The sequence below is a fragment of the Balaenoptera borealis genome (genome assembly GCF_965194805.1).
Source record: "Balaenoptera borealis genome assembly, chromosome: 3".
Classification (NCBI taxonomy): Eukaryota; Metazoa; Chordata; class Mammalia; order Artiodactyla; family Balaenopteridae; genus Balaenoptera; species Balaenoptera borealis.
The window spans coordinates 83,071,678-83,092,619 of NC_138866.1; the positions used below are offsets into that span (position 1 = coordinate 83,071,678).

At 38.7% G+C, this 20,942-nt stretch overlaps 1 protein-coding gene across 4 annotated transcripts in view; it reads left to right on the forward strand.

Annotated features, from left to right (window-relative positions):
• The window catches only part of EIF2AK4 (eukaryotic translation initiation factor 2 alpha kinase 4), a 108,237-nt gene that overhangs the window by 2,940 nt on the left and 84,355 nt on the right, over positions 1–20,942 (forward strand). For 3 of the 4 annotated variants that reach the window (XR_014242518.1, XM_082384915.1, XM_082384916.1), the window contains exons 2-3: positions 10,063–10,175; positions 13,095–13,197. Coding sequence is in view for 3 of the 4 variants with exons in the window: in XM_082384915.1 (XP_082241041.1) it covers positions 10,063–10,175; positions 13,095–13,197 (216 nt within the window). In the remaining variant the exon portion in view is untranslated. Of the gene's footprint in view, positions 1–10,062; positions 10,176–11,577; positions 11,676–13,094; positions 13,198–20,942 lie in introns of those variants that run through there. The other variant, XM_082384917.1, reaches the window with a different exon arrangement.

Here is a 20,942-nt window from a genome sequence, read left to right on the forward strand (position 1 = left end):
GCCCACCGGTAGTGTATGAGTGCTTCTTTTCCTACATCTTCACCAACACTGTAGTGTCAGACTTTTTCATCTTTGTCAGTAGATAGATGAAACATTTTTACTTCCTTAGTTGTAAATTATGAGGACCACATTTGTCTGTAAGCCATGGATTTTTTTTCTGTGAACTGTTCAATGTTGTTTGGTTTATTTTTACACTCTATTGTCTACTTTCTTACTCATATGTCAGAGCTATTTATATGTTAATATGTATGTTAAGAAAATTAACATTTTGGGTCATATATTGCAAATATTTTCCCCTAATTAACCACTATGCATTTTTTTTTTAAGATTGATTGATTGATTGATTGATTGCTATGTTGGGCCTTCGTTTCTGTGCGAGGGCTTTCTCTAGCTGCGGCAAGTGGGGGCCACTCTTCATCGCGGTGCGCGTGCCTCTCACTGTCGCGGCCTCTCTTGTTGCGGAGCACAGGCTCCAGACGCGCAGGCTCAGCAGTTGTGGTTCACGGGCCCAGTTGCTCTGCGGCATGTGGGATCCTTCCAGACCAGGGCTCGAACCCGTGTCCCCTGCATTGGCAGGCAGATTCTCAACCACTGCGCCACCAGGGAAGCCCCCTATGCATTTTGATATTTAGGTAATTTATGCAATTTTTTAAAACTTTAATATAGTCAAAATGACCTTTTTTTTTCATTTTATTGTTGTTACATGGTCCCTGTGGTTTGTTTTTTTTCCCTGCTCCAGTGTTACCAAAAGAATGAATTCTTCAAGACTGTCTTTTAATTCTTTCATGACTTTGTTTTTAAACTTCCATCAAATAAATATAGAAATAGCTTTTTATTTTTTAAAGTTCTTACCTCTGTCTGAGTATGAATCTAGGCTGCCTACTTTCACCCCCAACTAGCCAGTTAGACTAACACAGATGATTTTTTTCAGTCTTTTCCACTAATTTGAAATGCCACCTTTACATTGTATGAGAGTAGGCTGGCTTCATAAGGACAGAGTCTCTGTATTTGTTCACACCTACATGCCTAGTGCCTGGTAAAAAGCTCTCAAAATTTTTTTATTGACTGAAATAATTCCCAAATGTATTGGGGTCTATTTAGAAAAAGAGATATGGAGGGAAGTCAGTGATTAAGGCATTTGACATAGAATCTAATTTCTTAGATTTTACTATCATCATTTTGGTGGGGGGGAGGGGCATCTTCACAGACTTAAAACCAAAGACTTGCCCAGATTATCTAGCTTGCACATGTTACTTTATTTCTAGATTTGTTGTTTTTTCACACAGACTAGTTCCTTCCCCACATTACAGCATATGAGAACGGAGGCAGGTAAGAAACAAGAGGCCATGCTGAGCCGAGTCTTGCCATCAAAATTTAAGGGGGATGTGATGAGCGGAATCTAGGTAACAATCCTAGACCAAACACCTGAAAGTGGTTTGAATTGTGTAACTTTTTCTTTTATGTGCTGTGGTTAAAAACACATGGCATAAAATATACTAGCTTAACAATTTTTAAGTGTATAGTTCAGTAGTGTCAAGTATATTTACATGGTTGTGTAATGAAAAAATTGTTAGTATTTTTTTCTAATTGAAGCATAGTTGATTTACAATGTTGTGCCAGTCTCTGCTGTACAGCAAATTGACTCAGTTTTACACATAGATACATTCTTTTTTTAATATTCTTTTCCATTATGGTTTATCCCAGGAGAGTGGATATAGTTCCCTGTGCTCTACAGTAGGACCTTGTTGTTTAGCCATTCTAAATGTAATAGTTTGCATTTACCAACCCCAGACTCCCAGTCCATCCCTCTCCCTCTTGTGTTAATGTTTTTTTTTTTTTTTAATATATTTATTTATTTATGGCTGTGTTGGGTCTTCGTTTCTGCGCGAGGGCTTTCTCCAGTTGCGGCAAGCAGGGGCCACTCTTCATCACGGTGCGCGGGCCTCTCAGTATCGCGGCCTCTCTTGTGGAGCACAGGCTCCAGACGCGCAGGCTCAGTAATTGTGGCTCACGGGCCTAGTTGCTCCGCGGCATGTGGGCTCTTCCCAGACCAGGGCTCGAACCCGTGTCCCCTGCATTGGCAGGCAGACTCTCAACCACTGCGCCACCAGGGAAGCCCTTGTGTTAGTATTTTTAATTAATTTCCCAAACCTCGTCCTCACTCTGCTGCTCATCTTGTAAACCAGTAAAGTTTAATCGCAGGCTGTCATTAACCCTCATGCCTTGGAACCAAAAGATTTGCTCCTATGTGGAATGGCTGATAAAATTCTCAGTTTTTTATAGTCTTATCCTTCACTCCAGTACTTTTAACAGAAATAGACACATGCTTACATCAGTTTATTTTGGGGGGCCTGAGTGTGAGGAAGTGCCCAGAAAAACCACATTCAGACTGAGAAACTGGGGTTCCTGCCAGTGTTGGCCAGGCGCTCTTCCAGGTGTTGTGCACTGGGCTGAAAAGAGGGTCCCCTGGGTCAGTGTTCCTCATCCTGTGGGGTGTATTAAGATCCTTGGGTTTTGTTTCTTGAAGAGCTAATGTTTTAAATTTTTTTAATTCTGGGGAGAATTAGTCCAAATGAGCATTACCTCTCTTATGTTTTAGGACTGAGTTTGTGTTACTCTTTCACTTTTTATACCTTGAAGATTTGTTTGGTTATTTGATAGTACTTCAGGAGAGTCTCCAACTTCATGATCTCATTGAGAAGCAAATTTAACTCATCTCTCATTGTAGCGTGCTCTTCTCTCCATGACTACTTATTATGCTGCCTTCATGTCACTTGCATTTTCAGTCTTCAAAACAAATCTTTTTTCTCATGTAGAATTTTGTATACTTTGTAGCTATACATTCTGCATTGTGTTTTCCTCTCATTAGGTGCTCTCAAAAAATTTTGGTTACCCCTGACTTTGAGTTTTTTTACCTACAAATATTCCAGGAATTCATTATTTCCTTGTGCAGGTTAAATCAAAGATTTTATCAACATTGAATTCTAATGACCATTTATCTTCTAAAGGCATGAAGGAGGTCTTACCCAATCCTAATCTTTAGAACATCTTGATTGTTGAACTTTTTTTTTTTTAAAGTTTTTTTTTTTTAATTATTTATTTATTTATTTATTTATTTATTTTTGGCTGTGTTGGGTCTTCGTTTCTGTGTGAGGGCTTCCTCTAGCTGCGGCAAGTGGGGGCCACTCTTAATCGCGGTGCGCGGGCCTCACTATTGTGGCCTTTCGTTGCGGAGCACAGGCTCCAGACGTGCAGGCTCAGTAATTGTGGCTCACGTGCCTACTTGCTCTGCGGCATGTGGGATCCTCCCAGACCAGGGTTCGAACCCGTGTCCCCTGCATTAGCAGGCAGATTCTCAACCACTGCGCCACCAGGGAAGCCCTGTTGAACTTTTTAATCAAGTCCTCTTCAGCTCCAGGAGTCCTTGAATGCCCTAATATGAGCTAACACTTGGTATCCTAAACATGTTTTGCATAAAAGCATCTTCACATGTTGGGAAGCCTCTCAGTTCGCTTGAGAGAAGCCTGGCAAATATTCTGTTCTTACCTCTGAAAGCACTGTTTCCTGACTGTCTTTTTTTTTTTTTTCCCAATGAGCCTGTACTGGTTAGGATTAAGTTTAGCTACATATGACAGAAAACTTAAAATAACAAAGTTTATATTTTTACATGTAAAAGTCTGGAGTCTACGGCTTTTTCTGAATTGCTGTTCTACCATCCTTAATGTGCCCTTCATGGTCTAAAATGGCTGTCTGACCTCCAGTCATCACATCTGCATTCCAGCCAGCTGGAATGAGAAGGGGATGAAGAAGTTTCATCCCTTTCCTTTGATAAAGTTCACTTCCTGGAAATTGCATATTATAGTTCTTTCATCTTACTGGCCAGAAATTAATCCAGTAGCCACACTGAGCTGCAAAGGCATCTGGGAAATGTATCCAGCTAAAAAATCAGGGATTCTATTAAAAAGAAATAAAAACCAAGCTTACGTATTTTATATACATAGTTGATTGTGTAATTCATGGTGCCACATGTAAGGTTCATGTTATAAATTTCTATTAGAATTTAATGTTGCTAAGTACTTTATTACCCTTAGAAGAATTTTTATCTTTTCTCTTTTCTGATAATGCCGCATTTCTCTTTTTGCCCTGGCTGCCTGGACATTCCAAGGGAAAATCAAGGCTCAGTCACAGTAACTCAGGGTTGGCATTAACAAGGGAGGGCTGATGGAAAAGACAGGTTTGGGAGTCAGAATTGGATTTGAAGTCCAGACTTGTTGCTGTGTGTTGTTGGGCAAGAAACTGAAAGTCTGAGCCTGAGCCGCCTTGTCTGTAAAATGTCTGTACAAAGGAGAGTGCACCTACCTTGCAAAGTTGGTCAAGTGTCTGGACCACACGCGTAGATGTTCCCTCAACCTCCCCTTTCTCATGATATATAGATATTATAAACTGCCTCAAATCCTTTTTGGAAAAAGCATACATAAATAAAGAAGAATGGAGTATTTGGTGAAAAGCAGTTGGTTGAAAGCATACACAATTTTAGGAGAGCTATCATATTTCTTCATGTCAGGGTTTTCACTTATGTCAATATTCGAAATATCGAATATTTCCTGCTCAAGAGGCCTTCCCTGACCCACCTGTCTGCGTACCTTCTCCTCCTCCACCACTATGTTCCATGACTTGACTTTGTCTTCTTTACAGCACTCATCACTTTTTGAAAGCATTCATTTGTCTTCTAGTCTGTGCCAGCTAGTTGGGTTCATGTCTGTGTAGATTTGCCTCTGAACTCCCAGTCTCTAGGGCAGCATTCAGAAGGTCATCAGCACTCAGTGACATTTGAATGAATGGAGCCCACATGGGACATTTCAGGTCACTCCTTAGAGAACTTTGAAAAGGAATATGTACTCTCTCTTGCAGGTTTTCGGATTTTTTTTTAATTTTATTTTATTTATTTTTTTATACAGCAGGTCCTTATTAGTCATCCATTTTATACACATCAGTGTATACGTGTCAATCCCAAGCACCCAATTCATCACATCACCACCCCCACCCCCCCGCCATTTTCCCCCCTTGGTGTCCATATGTTTGTTCTCTACTTCTGTGTCTCAATTTCTGCCCTGCAAACCGGTTCATCTGTACCATTTTTCTAGGTTCCACATATATTCGTTAATATACGATATTTGTTTTTCTCTTTCTGACTTACTTCATTGTATATGACAGTCTCTAGATCCATCCACGTCTCTACAAATGACCCAATTTCGTTCCTTTTTATGGCTGAATAATATTCCATTGTATATATGTACCACAACTTCTTTATCCATTCATGTGTCTATGGGCATTTAGGTTGCTTCCATGACCTGGCTATTGTAAATAGCACAGCAATGAACATTGGGGTGCATGTGTCTTTTTGAATTATGGTTTTCTCTGGGTATATGCCCAGTAGTGGGATTGCTGGGTCATATGGTAATTCTATTTTTAGTTTTTTAAGGAACCTCCATACTGTTCTCCATAGTGGCTGTATCAATTTACATTCCCACCAACAGTGCAAGAGGGTTCCCTTTTCTCTACACCCTCTCCAGCATTTGTTGTTTGTAGATTTTCTGATGATGGCCCTTCTAATTGGTGAGAGGTGATACCTCATTGTAGTTTTGATTTGCATTTCTCTAATAATTAGTGATGTTGAGCAGCTTTTCATGTGCTTCCTGGCCATCTGTATGTCCTCTTTGGAGAAATGTCTATCTAGGTCTTCTGCCCATTTTTTGATTGGGTTGTTTGTTTTTTTAATATTGAGCTGCATGAGCTGTTTATATATTTGGGGGATTAATCCTTTGTCCGTTGATTCGTTGGCAAATATTTTCTCCCATTCTGAGGGTTGTCTTTTCGTCTTGTTTATGGTTTCCTTTGCTGTGCAAAAGCTTTGAAGTTTCATTAGGTCCCATTTGTTTATTTTTGTTTTTGTATCCATTACTCTAGGAGGCGGATCAAAAAAGATCTTGCTGTGATTTATGTCAAAGAATGTTCTTCCTATGTTTTCCTCTAAGAGTTTTATAGTGTCTGGTCTTACATTTAGGTCTTTAATCCATTTTGAGTTTATTTTTGTGTATGGTGTTAGGGACTGTTCTAATTTCATTCTTTCACATGTAGCTGTCCAGTTTTCCCAGCACCACTTATTGAAGAGGCTGTCTTTTCTCCATTGTATATCCTTGTCTCCTTTAAAAAGTAAGGTGACCATATGTGCATGGGTTTATCTCTGGGCTTTCTATCCTGTTTCATTGATCTATATTTCTATTTTTGGGCCAGTACCATACTGTCTTGATTACTGTAGCTTTTTAGTAGAGTCTGAAGTCCGGGAGCCTGGTTCCTCCAGCTCTGTTTTTCTTTCTCAAGATTGCTTTGGCTATTCAGGGTCTTTTGTGTTTCCATACATATTGTGAAATTTTTTGTTCTAGTTCTGTGAAAAATGCCAGTGGTACTTTGATAGGGATTGCACTGAATCTGTAGATTGCTTTGGGTAGTATAGTCATTTTCACAATGTTGATTCTTCCAATCCAAGAACATGGTATATCTCTCCATCTATTTGTATCCTCTTTAATTTCTTTCATCAGTGTCTTATAGTTTTCTGCATACAGGTCTTTTGTCTCCCTAGGTAGGTTTATTCCTAGGTATTTTATTCTTTTTGTTGCAATGGTAAATGGGAGTGTTTCTTTAATTTCTCTTCCAGATTTTTCATCATTCGTGTATAGGAATGCAAGAGATTTCTGTGCATTAATTTTGTATCCTGCAACTTTACCAAATTCATTGATTAGCTCTAGTAGTTTTCTGGTAGCATCTTTAGGATTCTCCATGTATAGTATCATGTCATCTGCAAACAGTGACAGTTTTACTTCTTTTCCGATTTGTATTCCTTTTATTTCTTTTTCTTCTCTGATTGCCGTGGCTAGGACGTCCAAAACTATGTTGAATACTGGTGTTGAGAGTGGACATCCTTGTCGTGTTCCTGATCTTAGAGGAAATGCTTTCAGTTTCTCACCGTTGAGAATGATGTTTGCTGTGGGTTTCTTGTATATGGCCTTTATTATGTTGAGGTAGTTTCCCTCTATGCCCAATTTCTGGAGAGTTTTTATCATAAATGGGTGTTGAATTTTGTCAGAAGCTTTTTTTCTGCATCTATTGAGATGATCATATGGTTTTTATTCTTCAATTTGTTAATATGGTGTATCACAATGATTGATTTGCGTATATTGAAGAATCCTTGCATCCCTGGGATAAATCCCACTTGATCATGGTGTATGATCTTTTTAATGTGTTGTTGAATTCTGTTTGCTAGTATTTTGTTAGGGGTTTTTGCATCTATATTCATCAGTGATATTGGTCTGTAATTTTCTTTTCTGTAGTATCTTTGTCTGGTTTTGCTCTCAGGGTGATGGTGGCCTCATAGAATGAGTTTGGGAGTGTTCCTTCCTCTGCAGTTTTTTGGAAGAGTTTGAGAAGGATGGGTGTTAGCTCTTCTCTAAATGTTCGATAGAATTCACCTGTGAAGCCATCTGATCCTGGACTTTTGTTTGTTGGAAGATTTTTAATCACAGTTTCAATTTCATTACTTCAATTTCATTACATAGAGTTGCTTGTAGTAGTCTCTTAGGATGCTTTGTATTTCTGTGGTGTCTGTTGTAACTTCTCCTTTTCCATTTCTAATTTTATTGATTTGAGTCCTCTCCCTCTTTTACTTGATGAGTCTGGCTAATGGTTTATCAATTTTGTTTATCTTCTCAAAGAACCAGCTTTTAGTTTTATTGATCTTTGCTATTGTTTTCTTTGTTTCTATTTCATTTATTTCTGCTCTGATCTTTATGATTTCTTTCCTTCTGCTAACTTTGGGTTTTGTTTGTTCTTCTTTCTCTAGTTCATTTAGGTGTAAGGTTAGATTGTTTATTTGAGATTTTTCTTGTTTCTTGAGGTAGGCTTATATAGCTATAAACTCCCCTCTTAGAACTGCTTTTGCTGCATCCCATAGGTTTTGGATCGTTGTGTTTTCATTATCATTTGTCTCTAGGTATTTTTTGATTTCCCCTTTGATTTCTTCAGTGATCTCTTGGATATTTAGTAACATATTGTTTAGCCTCCATGTGTTTGTGTTTTTTACATTTTTTTCCCTGTAGTTCATTTCTAGTCTCATAGCGTTGTGGTCAGAAAAGATGCTTGATATGATTTCAATTTTCTTAAATTTACTGAGGCTTGATTTGTGACCCAAGATGTGATCTATCCTGGAGAATGTTCTGTGCGCACTTGAGAAGAAAGTGTAATCTGCTGTTTTAGGATGGAATGTCCTATAAAGATCAATTAAATCTATCTGGTCTATTTTGTCATTTAAACCTTGTGTTTCCTTATTAATTTTCTGTTTGGAAGATCTGTCCATTGGTCTAAGTGAGGTGTTAAAGTCCCCCACTATTATTGTGTTACTGTCGATTTCCTCTTTTATAGCTGTTAACTGTTGCCTTATGTATTGAGGTGCTCCTATGTTGGGTGCATAAATATTTACAATTGTTATATCTTCTTTTTGGATTGATCCCTTGATCATTATGTAGTGTCCTTCCTTGTCTCTTGTAACATTCTTTATTTTAAAGTCTATTTTATCTGATATGAGTATAGCTACTTCAGCTTTCTTTTGATTTCCATTTGCATGGAATATCTTTTTCCATCCCCTCACTTTCATTCTGTATGTGTCCCTAGGTCTGAAGTGGGTCTCTTGTAGACAGCATATATATGGATCTTGTTTTTGTATCCATTTAGCAAGCCTGTGTCTTTTGGTTGGAGCATTTAATCCATTTACATTTCAGGTAATTATTCATATGTATGTTCCTATTACCATTTTCTTAATTGTTTTTGGTTTGTTTTTGTAGGTCTTTTTTTCTCCCACTTAGAGAAGTTCCTTTAGCATTTGTTGTAGAGCTGGTTTGGTGGTGCTGAATTTTCTTAGCTTTTGCTTGTCTGTAAAGCTTTTGATTTCTGTATTGAATCTGAATGTGATCCTTGCCAGGTAGATTAATCTTGGTTGTAGGTTCTTCCCTTTCATCACTTTAAATATATCATGCCACTCCCTTCTGGCTTGTAGAGTTTCTGCTGAGAAATCAGCTGTTAACCTTATGGGAGTTCCCTTGTATGTTATTTGTCATTTTTCCCTTGCTGCTTTCAATAATTTTTCTTTGTCTTTAATTTTTACCAGTTTGATTACTGTGTATCTCGGCGTGTTTCTCCTTGAGTTTATCCTGTATGGGAGTCGCTGCACTTCCTGGACTTGGGTGTCTATTTCCTTTCCCATGTTAGGGAAGTTTTCGACTATAATCTCTTCACATATTTTCTCGGGTCCTTTCTCTCTTTCTTCTCCTTCTGGGACCCCTATAATGCGAATGTTGTTGCATTTAATGTTGTCCCGGAGGTCTCTTAGGCTGTCTTCATTTCTTTTCATTCTTTTTTCTTTATTCTGTTCCACAGCAGTGAATTCCACCATTCTGTCTTCCAGGTCACTTATCCGTTTTTCTGCCTCAGTTATTCTGCTATTGATTCCTTCTAGTATAGTTTTCATTTCAGTTATTGTATTTATCTCTGTTTGTTTGTTCTTTAGTTCATCTAGGTCTTTGTTAAACATTTCTTGCATCTTCTCGATCTTTGCCTCCATTCTTTTTCCGAGGTCCTGGATCATCTTCACTATCTTTATTCTGAATTCTTTTTCTGGAAGGTTGCCTATCTCCACTTCATTTAGTTGTTTTTCTGGGTTTTATCTTGTTCCTTCATCTGGTACATAGCCCTCTGCCTTTTCATCTTGTCTGTCTTTCTGTGAATGTGGTTTTTGATCCACAGGCTGCAGGATTGTAGTTCTTCTTCTGCTGTCTGCCCTCCAGGTTTTGTTTTTAAACCATGCTTTAGGAAAATGTGACCAACACCTATATAAAATAAAATTATGTGTAATATTTTAAAAGTGGAACTTTTGGCTAAAATATTAATAATTCTTATCTTAATCTTTAATGATTGGCTCTCTAGAGAAAAAAAGATTTTCTTTTTCTCTTTTAGGTCCAAGAGCCTCCTGAAATCAATTTAGTTCTATACCCTCAGGGCTTGACTGGGGAAGAAGTATACGTGAAAGTGGATTTGAGAGTGAAATGCCCACCCACCTATCCAGATGTGTGAGTACATTTAGAAATAGCTGTGATGTGATTTCCGTTCTTTGTTTTGGAAACATAGGAACAGGTTGAAGTTAATGGTGTTTTCTCCTTCTGGCCCCTATTCCATTTAAAATTTTATTTCCTGTCACTTGCATTTCATGAAAACTACATCAGCAATAGACATTTTCATGAAACCTGTCTCCTGTTAAGTCAGCTTATAGTTAGTAGTCTTTATGGATGGTAATATTTGCTCCATGACTAATGTTTGCTTCCTCTGATATGTTAACTTTTGTTTGTTTAATTCTTCATAAACAAGTAAGAGGAACAATCTAGAAGAAAAAGATAAAGGTGAAGTGACTATAAAAGCTTTGTGGACTTAGTTTTAAAGTATGATAGGCATTAGGACTTAGAGTAGCCTTCCAGGCCAATGGGACCTTTACTTCCTAGAGTAAAGGAGGATTTAGAGTTGCCCTGTTTCTGTGGGGGGACTGCTAACGAGTCTTCACTGGGCAGTCCCACACCCTGCAGGGCGTGTAACATCACTGGCCTCTACCCACTAATGTCAAGAGAGTTCCCCAGTCAGTGAGACAGCCGAAAACCTCACGTATTTCTAAACTCCCGCTGAAGGTGATACTCCCTCTGGCTGAGATTCACTCGTAAAACAAAAGCATTAGCTATCAGGACTTGAGTATTCTTTTTTTAAAGTACCATGCATATTCCATGTAATCTTTCCCCAGACATTCCATGTGGAAAAGCAGATTGGCCTGGATGATGTTTTGTGGTTTGAGCTTGTTGTGTAGGAAGCCAGTGAAGGAAAGTGACAAATAAAAGGAAGTCCTGCCTTACACAGTGGGTGGTAAATGAAGTCCTGCCTTACACAGTGGGTGGTAAATGTTTGGGACTTGTTATCTTAAGAGGTGATAGAGGATATGAAAATACAAATAGGTCAAGTTGAGTTCCTCAAAGTTAGTAACCCACTTTTAGCCCAACCTGTATGCCTAGAGTAGATATAGTAGGTATTCAGAAAGTTAATTTATGCATTAATTGAAGGGTGATTAATTTTATGAAAGAAAGATAAGACAGTGCCTCTCTAGGTTTTAGTTTCCTGACACTGTATAGGTGGTGTCTTTTCTGACACCAACAGGGTGTCCAGACAATTCAATTCAATTGTGACACTAAAATTGATAGTTAGGTTAGGGACTCAGTCCCACAACAAGACTTCAGATGCCAGTTGCAAGTCCCAGTACTTCTGATCAACTGGTTATAAATTTGCAGGTTCCCGTAATGCCTATGTTCGATAATTTGCTAGAACAGCTCACAGAACTCAGGAAGGCACTTCACTTACTATTACCGGTTTATTATATAGGATACAACTCAGGACCAGCCAGATGGAAGAGATGCTTAGGCCAGGAATGTGGGGAGGGGCGCAGAGCTTCTTTGCCCTCTTGACATTGACTGATGTCCTCTGGGGGAGACACAGTCACCCCTGGTTGAGAACCACTACTTTAGAGAACTCGTCAGGTAAATCTTGATGTGTCCACTTGGTAAAAATATTACTTAAGAAACAGCATGCAAATGCTTAACAAAAAGTTAAAAAGTAAACATTATACTATCAGCTACATAAAATTATGAATTATGTAGCAAAGGCATAAAGAGAACACTGGAAATTTTAAAGCAAGTTTAATTAGTGTTGCGGATGAATTTTTCACCATTCTGTTAATATTGCTATATAATGACTGCTTGCTTTTTTTAAAAAAAATTATGTAAGTCTTGACTTGGGGAAACATTCCTATCTTTTGAGATGATATGGGGCAGGAAAACTTTCCTTTTCTGCAAAATAGTCCTTGATGCCACTGTAAGAGAGAGAATCCTGGATTGGCTGGACCACACATAGACTCAGTAGTCTCTCTCAGATTTCCATCTATCCAACTAGATTGATGATTGTAGCAATCTATCATACTGAAGCATTGAGAGAATCCATAGGTAAGTGAATAGTAAAGGCTTCGCCAAGGTAAAACGCCATGAATTACTCAGAAATGCTTGGTGGGAAGTGATGAATCATCTTCTCTTCAAATGAAGCCTACTTAATCTCAGAGTTGTTATTAGATGTGTATTGGTTGGAAATAAGAAGAACCCCAAGGGCTGGTTGTACTTTCCTTGGGTAGAAAGTGTTAACTCTTAGTTGCGCTCTATAGGGATGAAGAGGAGAGTGTGGTAGGCATCCTTGGAAGAGCAGAGTTTGCAGAGTGTGCATGACTAGATTTATGCATGAGTAGGTGAGCTCATTTACAGCAGAATGAGTGCCTGGGACACAGCATGTTGTAGGAATACTAGATAGATCACTGTGGCTCCATCTCGCCTGGTATTCTTGTCCTGCTTTATGCCAGAGTGCACTAACGAGCACAGAGCATCTGGACTCTGGCAGGTGAGCTGTCTGAGTAAACTGACGTTGAGGGCCAAGCCAGGATGGAGCGTTACCATACAGGGGAGCTCATAGTGAAGTTACTAGGCTAGAATCACACACAGAGCTCGAGTGATTTTTTAAAAGGCAGTAGACAGTAATTGATGTTAAAAATTTAAATCAGGTTGTAAAGCTGAAATCACACAGAGGAGTTGGGGAGACCCCTGATCGAGCCCCAATCATGTATGTCTGGTCCTCTGGGGGATCAGGGCACCCGACTGCCCACACTGACGACTAGCCAGCCCACTGCTGCCCCCACAGGCTGCAGGTGCCTCCGTGTTGAGTACTGTGTCAACAGAGTTGCTGGGGTAAAGTTAAAATGCTTTTGAGATGAAAAGAAATGTTGCTGGGGGTACAGTGAGATTCACAAATGAGGCCCTTATGAAATCCCCAGGCCCCGAGCTTGGAACTTAGCAAATATTAATGCAAATAATCTGTACTTTCTAGAGTAACTCCTTTTTGTTTTTTTTCTTTTCCAGAGTCCCTGAAATAGCATTAATGAATGCCAAAGGTCTGTCAAATGAAACTGTTAATTTGTTAAAGTCCCGCCTAGAAGAAGTGGCCAAAAAACATTGTGGCGAGGTATGATTTGTTAAACTGGAATTATGAGAGGATGGTAAAAATCTCGTCATGTTCAACAGTGTTTGCCTTCTGGCCTTTTCTTTGGGTTAAAGGCTTTCCCGTTGCACCTCAAATCTAAATTTCACTAGGATGTTTTGGGTTTTATTGGTATCTACAAAGGGGAACATTGCTGTTTGTATTTTTTTAATTAACGGTAATTATGAATTACAAATTGTAGAGTGTATATAGATAGTACTGTTGCTTAAGAATTCTTCTGGAAGCACTTTATATGAACCTGGCCATTCTTTTGGCACACTTTGGACCTGACATCATGACCTCATCTTGACTTCAACCTTTATGTTGGAAAATGTTTGCAGACAAGTGATTTCTCACCAAACTTTGCCACCTCTCCACTTTTCATATCAGAAGGACTGTTTTCCTTCTCAACAATTAACAATACACTCTCCTCCATCAATGTCCCTTTTATATCTGAGCATTTACACCTAGTTCAGTACTGATTCCTTTTTAATTCTGTGACATCAGAGTCTACATGAGCTCCCCCTTGGGTGGCAGAACTCTCTCTGGACGGCTAGGCTAGGTAACTTCTTAGGGCAGAGTATTACTGTGTGTATTAACTCTGTGTATACTGTGTGTATAATTACTGAGAGTATTATTATCTCTTAAATATAATCGATTTCCTCACTTTTGTATAAGATCACTCAGTGTTTTTACCTGGGTAGCTCATGCTTAACTATCCCATCCTATAAAAAGTGAGAAGAGCTAAGTAAGGGCTAACCCTAGGCCTCCATGTCTATGCTGGACCACTAGGAAAGTGCCTGGACAGTTTTTAACTTGCATTCTATAACACATTGAGTCACAGCCATCTAAGTTGCGTTTCCAAGAACTTCAGTCATTGTTGTACTATAGAAAGTGACTGTATGATAGCCAGATCATGGAAGCAACCTAAATGCCCATAGACAGACGAATGGATAAAGAAGATGTGGTATATATATACAATGGAATATTACTCAGCCATAAAAAGGAACAAAATTGGGTCATTTGTAGAGACGTGGATGGATCTAGAGACTGTCATACAGGGTGAAGTAAGTCAGAAAGAGAAAAACAAATATTGTATATTAATGCATATATGTGGAACCTAGAAAAATGGTACAGATGAACCGGTTTGCAGGGCAGAAATGGAGACACAGATATAGAAAACAAACATATGGACACCAAGGGGGGAAAGTGGCAGGGGGCAGGGGTGGTGGATGAATTGGGAGATTGGGATTGACATGTATACACTAATATGTATAAAATGGATAACTAATAAGAACCTGCTGTATAAAAAAATAAATAAAATTCTAAAATTCAAAAAAAAAAAGTGTATGAAAAACTGAAACTGTTTCCTCTAAGATCAGGAACAAGACAAGGTTGTCCACTCTCACCACTATTATTCAACATAGTTTTGGAAGTTTTAGCCACAGCAGTCAGAGAAGAAAAAGAAATAAAAGGAATCCAAATCGGAAAAGAAGTAAAGCTGTTGCTGTTTGCAGATGACATGATACTATTCATAGAGAATCCTAAAGATGCTACCAGAAAACTACTAGAGCTAATCAATGAATTTGGTAAAGTACCAGGATACAAAATTAATGCACAGAAATCTCATGCATTCTCATACACTAATGATGAAAAATCTGAAAGAGAAGTTAAGGAAACACTCCCATTTACCATTGCAACAAAAAGAATAAAATACCTAGGAATAAACCTACCTAGGGAGACAAAAGACCTGTATGCAGAAAACTATAAGACACTGATGAAAGAAATTAAAGACAATACAAATAGATGGAGAGATATACCATGTTCTTGGATTGGAAGAATCAACATTGTGAAAATGACTATACTACCCAAAGCAATCTACAGATTCAGTGCAATCCCTATCAAAGTACCAATGGCATTTTTCACAGAACTAGAACAAAAAATTTCACAATTTGTATGGAAACACAAAAGACCCTGAATAGCCAAAGCAATCTTGAGAAAGAAAAACAGAGCTGAAGAATCAGGCTCCTGGACTTCAGACTCTACCAAAAAGCTACAGTAATCAAGACAATATGGTACTGGCACAAAAACAGAAATATAGATCAATGAACCAGGATAGAAAGCCCAGAGATAAACCCATGCACATATGGTCACCTTATTTTTGATAAAGGAGACAAGGATATACAATAGAGAAAAGACAGCCTCTTCAATAAGTGGTGCTGGGAAAACTGGACAGCTACATGTGAAAGAATGAAATTAGAACAGTCCCTAACACCATACACAAAAATAAACTCAAAATGGATTAAAGACCTAAATGTAAGACCAGACACTATAAAACTCTTAGAGGAAAACATAGGAAGAACATTCTTTGACATAAATCACAGCAAGATCTTTTTTGATCCGCCTCCTAGAGTAATGGATACAAAAACAAAAATAAACAAATGGGACCTAATGAAACTTCAAAGCTTTTGCACAGCAAAGGAAACCATAAACAAGACGAAAAGACAACCCTCAGAATGGGAGAAAATATTTGCCAACGAATCAACGGACAAAGGATTAATCCCCCAAATATATAAACAGCTCATGCAGCTCAATATTAAAGAAACAAACAAGCCAATCCAAAAATGGGCAAAAGACCTAAATAGACATTTCTCCAGAGAAGACATACAGATGGCCAAGAAGCACATGAAAAGCTGCTCAACATCACTAATTATTAGAGAAACACAAATCAAAACTACAATGGGGTATCACCTCACACCAGTTAGAAGGGCCATCATCAGAAAATCTACAAACAACAAATGCTGGAGAGGGTGTGGAGAAAAGGGAAGCCTCTTGCACTGTTGGTGGGAATGTAAATTGATACAGCCACTATGGAGAACAGTATGGAGGTTCCTTAAAAAACTAAAAATAGAACTACCATATGACCCAGCAATCCCACTACTGGGCATATACCCTGAGAAACCATAATTCAAAAAGATACATGTGCCATAATGTTCATTGCAACACTGTTTACAATTGCCAGGACATGGAAGCAACCTAAGTGTCCATCGACAGATGAATGGATAAAGAAGATGTGGCACATATATACAATGGAATATTACTCAGCCATAAAAAGAAATGAAATTGAATTATTTGTAGTGAGGTGGATGGACCTAGAGTCTGTCATACAGAGTGAAGTAAGTCAGAAAGAGAAAAATAAACACCATATGCTAACACATATATATGGAATCTAAAAACCAAAAAAAAGGTTCTGAACAGCCTAGGGGCAGGATAGGAATAAAGACAGAGACGTAGAGAATGGACTTGAGGACGCGGGGAGGGGGAAGGGTAAGCTGAGAGGAAGTGAGAGAGTGGCATGGACATATATACGCCACCAAATGTAAAATAGATAACTAGTGGGAAGCAGCTGCAAAGCACAGGGAGATCAGCTTGGTGCTTTGTGACCATCTAGAGGGGTGGGATAGGGAGGGTGCGAGGGAGACGCAAGAGGGAGGAGATATGGGGATATATGTATATGTATAACTGATTCACTTTGTTATAAAGCAGAAACTAACACACCATTGTAAAGCAATTATGCTCCAATAAAGATGTTAAAAAAAGAAAGAAAGAAAGAAAGAAATTGATTGTAGCACAGTCTGGACAAAAAAAATAGGCCTTGGGAATTATTCCAAAGTTCTTTCTAGTTTAAGTCGTTTCTAGTGTAGTCTAATGTCTAGCTGAAAAATAATATGGAGTTATATTGAAAATTAAGCTACAGAATCCTCTGGTTTCTTGAATTCATGATTTGTGATTTTTTTGAAAAATTTTTTGCTGTATTTTATTTTATTTTATTTTTACAATGCAGTATTATTAACTATAATCACTATGCTGTACCTTAAATCGCCAGAACTTGTTTATCTTATAACTGGAAGTTTGTACTCTTTGACCAACATATCTCCCCTTTTCTCCCACTCCCTCGCCCCCGGCCCCTGGTAACCACCATTCTAGTCTCTGTTTCTTTTTTTTTTTAAGTTATTATATTTTATTCTATTTATATTAGTTTAATACTTTTTAAATTTAACAAATGAATTAATGTATGTCAATGCTGTCTTACAGGTAGAAAAACCAAAATATCAAACCACCGAATAATATCTCAAGAGTACATGTTTTCTTGGAACTTGAGCCAAAATTGAAAGTTAGGGGTCCCTAACACTCTAGTTACTACCTCTGGCTCCTAGGCCGTGCAGACAACAAATACCACAAAGCTTGTTCTACTTTGAAAAACTAATAATTATGTATAAATACTTTAGTATTATTTATAAGTTCAAGTAAGGAAGTGTTCAGTATTCGTAAGGTTCTCTATCAGTTATCTATTACTTTCTAACAAATTTTCCTAAAATGTAGCAGCTTAAAACAATAGCACTTTTAGTCTTTGTTTCTGTGAGTTCAGCTTTTTTATATTCCACCTGTAAGTGATATCATGCAGTATTTGTCTTTGTCTGACTTGTTTCACTTAACATAATGCCTCAAGGTCCATGTGTGTTTTGCAAACAGGAGGATGTCCTTTTTCATGGTTGCACAATATTCTGGTGTGTGTGTGTATCACATCTTCTTTATTCACTTATTCGTTGACACTTAGGTTGTTTCCCTAGCTTGGCTATCGTGAATAATGCTGCAGTAACATGGGAGTACAGATACCTCTTCAAGATCCTTTGTTTTCATTTCCTTTGAATATATACTCAGAAGTGGGATTGCTGGATCATATGGTAGTTCTATTTTTAAGTTTTTGAGGAACCTACATACTGTTTTCCATGGTGGCTGCACCAATTTACATTCTCACCAAGAGTGTACCTGGGTTCCCTTTTCTCCACATCCTCGTCAACACTTGTTATTTGCTGTCTTTTTGATGATAGCCATTTTAACAGGTGTGAGGTGATAACACATTGTGGCTTTGATTTGCATTTCCCTGATGATTAGTGATGTGTCGAGTATCTTTTCATGTGCCTATTGGCCATTTGTATGTCTTCTTTGGAAAAATGTCTATTGTGTTCCTCTGCCCATTTTTTAATTGGATTGTTTGCGAGTTTTTGGGTGGTTTTTTGTTTTGCTTTTTTTGGGTTTTTTTGGCCACGCTGGACCTTTGTTGCTGCACGCGGGCTTTCTCTAGTCGTGGCGAGTGGGGGCTACTCTTTGCGGTGTGTGGGCTTCTCACTGTAGTGGCTTCTCTTGTTGCGGGGTGTGGGCTCTAGGCACGTGGGCTTCAGTTGTTGTGGCTTATGGGCTCTAGAGCACAGTAGTTGTGGCATGCAGGCTCAGTAGTTGTGGCATGCAGGCTCAGTAGTTGTGGCTTATGGGCTCTAGAGCGCAGGCTCAGTAGTTGTGGAGCATGGGCTTAGTTGCTCCGCGGCATGTGGGAGCTTCCCGGACTAGGGATCGAACCCATGTCCCCTGCACTGGCAGGCGGACTCTTAACCACTGCACCACCAGAGAAGTCCCAGATTGTTTGGTTTCTTTTTTTTTGCTACTGAGTTGTATGAGTTCTTTATGTATTTAAATATTGACTCCTTATCAGATATATGATTTGCAAATATCTTCTCCCATTCTGTAGGTTACCTTTTCATTTGTTGATGGTTTCCTTTGCTGTGCAGAAACTTTTTAATTTGATGTAGTCCCACTTGTTTATTTCTGCTTCTGTTTTCCCCCCCACCCCCCTGCCTTTTTTGGCTTTATTGTAAATTATACTTTTTATTTTGAGATAATTATAGATTCACATGCAATTGTAAGAAATAATACCAGGAGAGCCCAAGTACCCTTTACTCAGTTTGCCCCAATGGTAACATTTTTGCAAAACTGTAGTGTAATATCATAACCAGGACATTGACATTGATACAGTCAAGATACAGAATGGTTTCATCACCACAAGATCCCTAATGTTGCCACCTCCTTACACCCCCATGCCCTCCTTGATACCTGACAACCACTAATCTGTTCTCCATTTCCGTAATTGTCTCATTTCAAGGATGTTATATAAGTAGAGTCACAGTATGTGACCTTTGGGATTTACTCCCCCTCCCCCCACCACTGCAGCATGATTCTGTGGAGACTCATCAGATTGTCACATGTATCGATAGTTGTTACTTTTTATTGCTGAGTAGTATTCCATCTTATAGGTGCACCACTGTTTGTTTAGCCATCCACCAGGTGAAAGACATCGGAATTATTTCCAGTTTGGGGCTATTAAAAATAAAGCTGCTGTAAACATTTATGTACAGCTTTTTGTGTGAACATAAGTTCATTTCTCTGAAATAAATGCTCAGGAGTGCAGTTGTGGGTGTATGGTACTGTGTGTTCAGTTTTTTAAGAAACTGCCAAAATTTTCCAGATTAGCTGACCACTTTACATTACCATCAGCAATGTGAGTGGTCCAGTTTCTCCACATCGGTGTCAGCATTTGATGTTGTCAGTTTTCTATTTTATCTATTCTAATAGAAGTTGTGATGGTTAATTTTATGTGTCTGTTGGCTAGGCCATGGTACCTGGATATTTGGCCAAACATTATTCTATATGTTTCTGGGAAGGTATTTTTTAGATGAAATTAACATTTAAATCAGTATACTTTGAGTTAAGCAGATTACTCTCCATAAGGTGGGGGGGCCTCACCCAGTCAGTTGAGGGCTTTAAAAGAAGAAGACTGGCCTCCCTGGAAGAAGGAATTGCCAGGAAATGCCCTTGGGACTTGAACTGCAACATCAACTCTACCCTGGGTCACCAGCCTGCTGGCCTACCCTGCAGAATTTGGACTTATCAGCGTCTATAATCACGTGAACCAATTCCTTAAAATCAATCTCAATCAATTTTTCCCTCTCCCTCCTTCCTTCTCTCTCTCTCTCTCTCTCTCTCTCCATACACAGTCGGCTCTCCGTATCTGTGGGTACTACATCCGTGTATTCAGGCAACCATAGATCGAAAATATTCAGAAAAACGATCCAGGAAGTTCCAAAAAGCAGAACTTGAATTTGCTGCATGCCAACAACTATTTGCATAGCATTTACATAGTATTTACAACTATTTACATAGTATTTTCGTTCTTTTAGGTATTGTAAGTAATCTAGAGATGATTTAAAGTATACTGTGGGAAGATGCGCATAGGTTATGTGCAGATACTATACCGTATATATATGTGGACACATACACCTTCTATTTGGTTCTGTCTCTTGGGAGAACCCTGGCTGATACAGATGCGTACTGCGAGTTGAGGCAGAGCGGCTGCCGTAAATAAGGAGGTCAGGAGAGGCCCCACCAGGTGACATGTGAGCAGAGGCTGAAAAAAGCAAGACGATGGACTGTGTAGATTTGGGGGAGAGGGGGCAAGAGCCAGTTTGGAGACTAGCTCTTATTTACATCCAGTCTTGTATGTTTTATCAGATTTATACAGAAAATGCTAGTAAATTAAATACATTAGCAAAAGAAAAACCCTCCACTGCTTGGCTCCTGGCTCCTTTCTGGTGTAGAAATGGTTTCTCTTTGACGTGATGGAAACTGCCTTCTTTAATCAGCTTTCCTTAAAAGAGCTTTTCACAGAACAGTTTGCCTCTTAGACTCTAGACTAGTGTTTCTCAACTGTAAATAGAAGTATATCCAGTGAAAGCCACAGCTTCTAGTACAATAAAAAATACAGCTTCCCCCAATAATAGCTGTGGTTTCTCCCCAAGAGAAAGGTGAACACCAGGCAAACTATATATTCTTGTGTA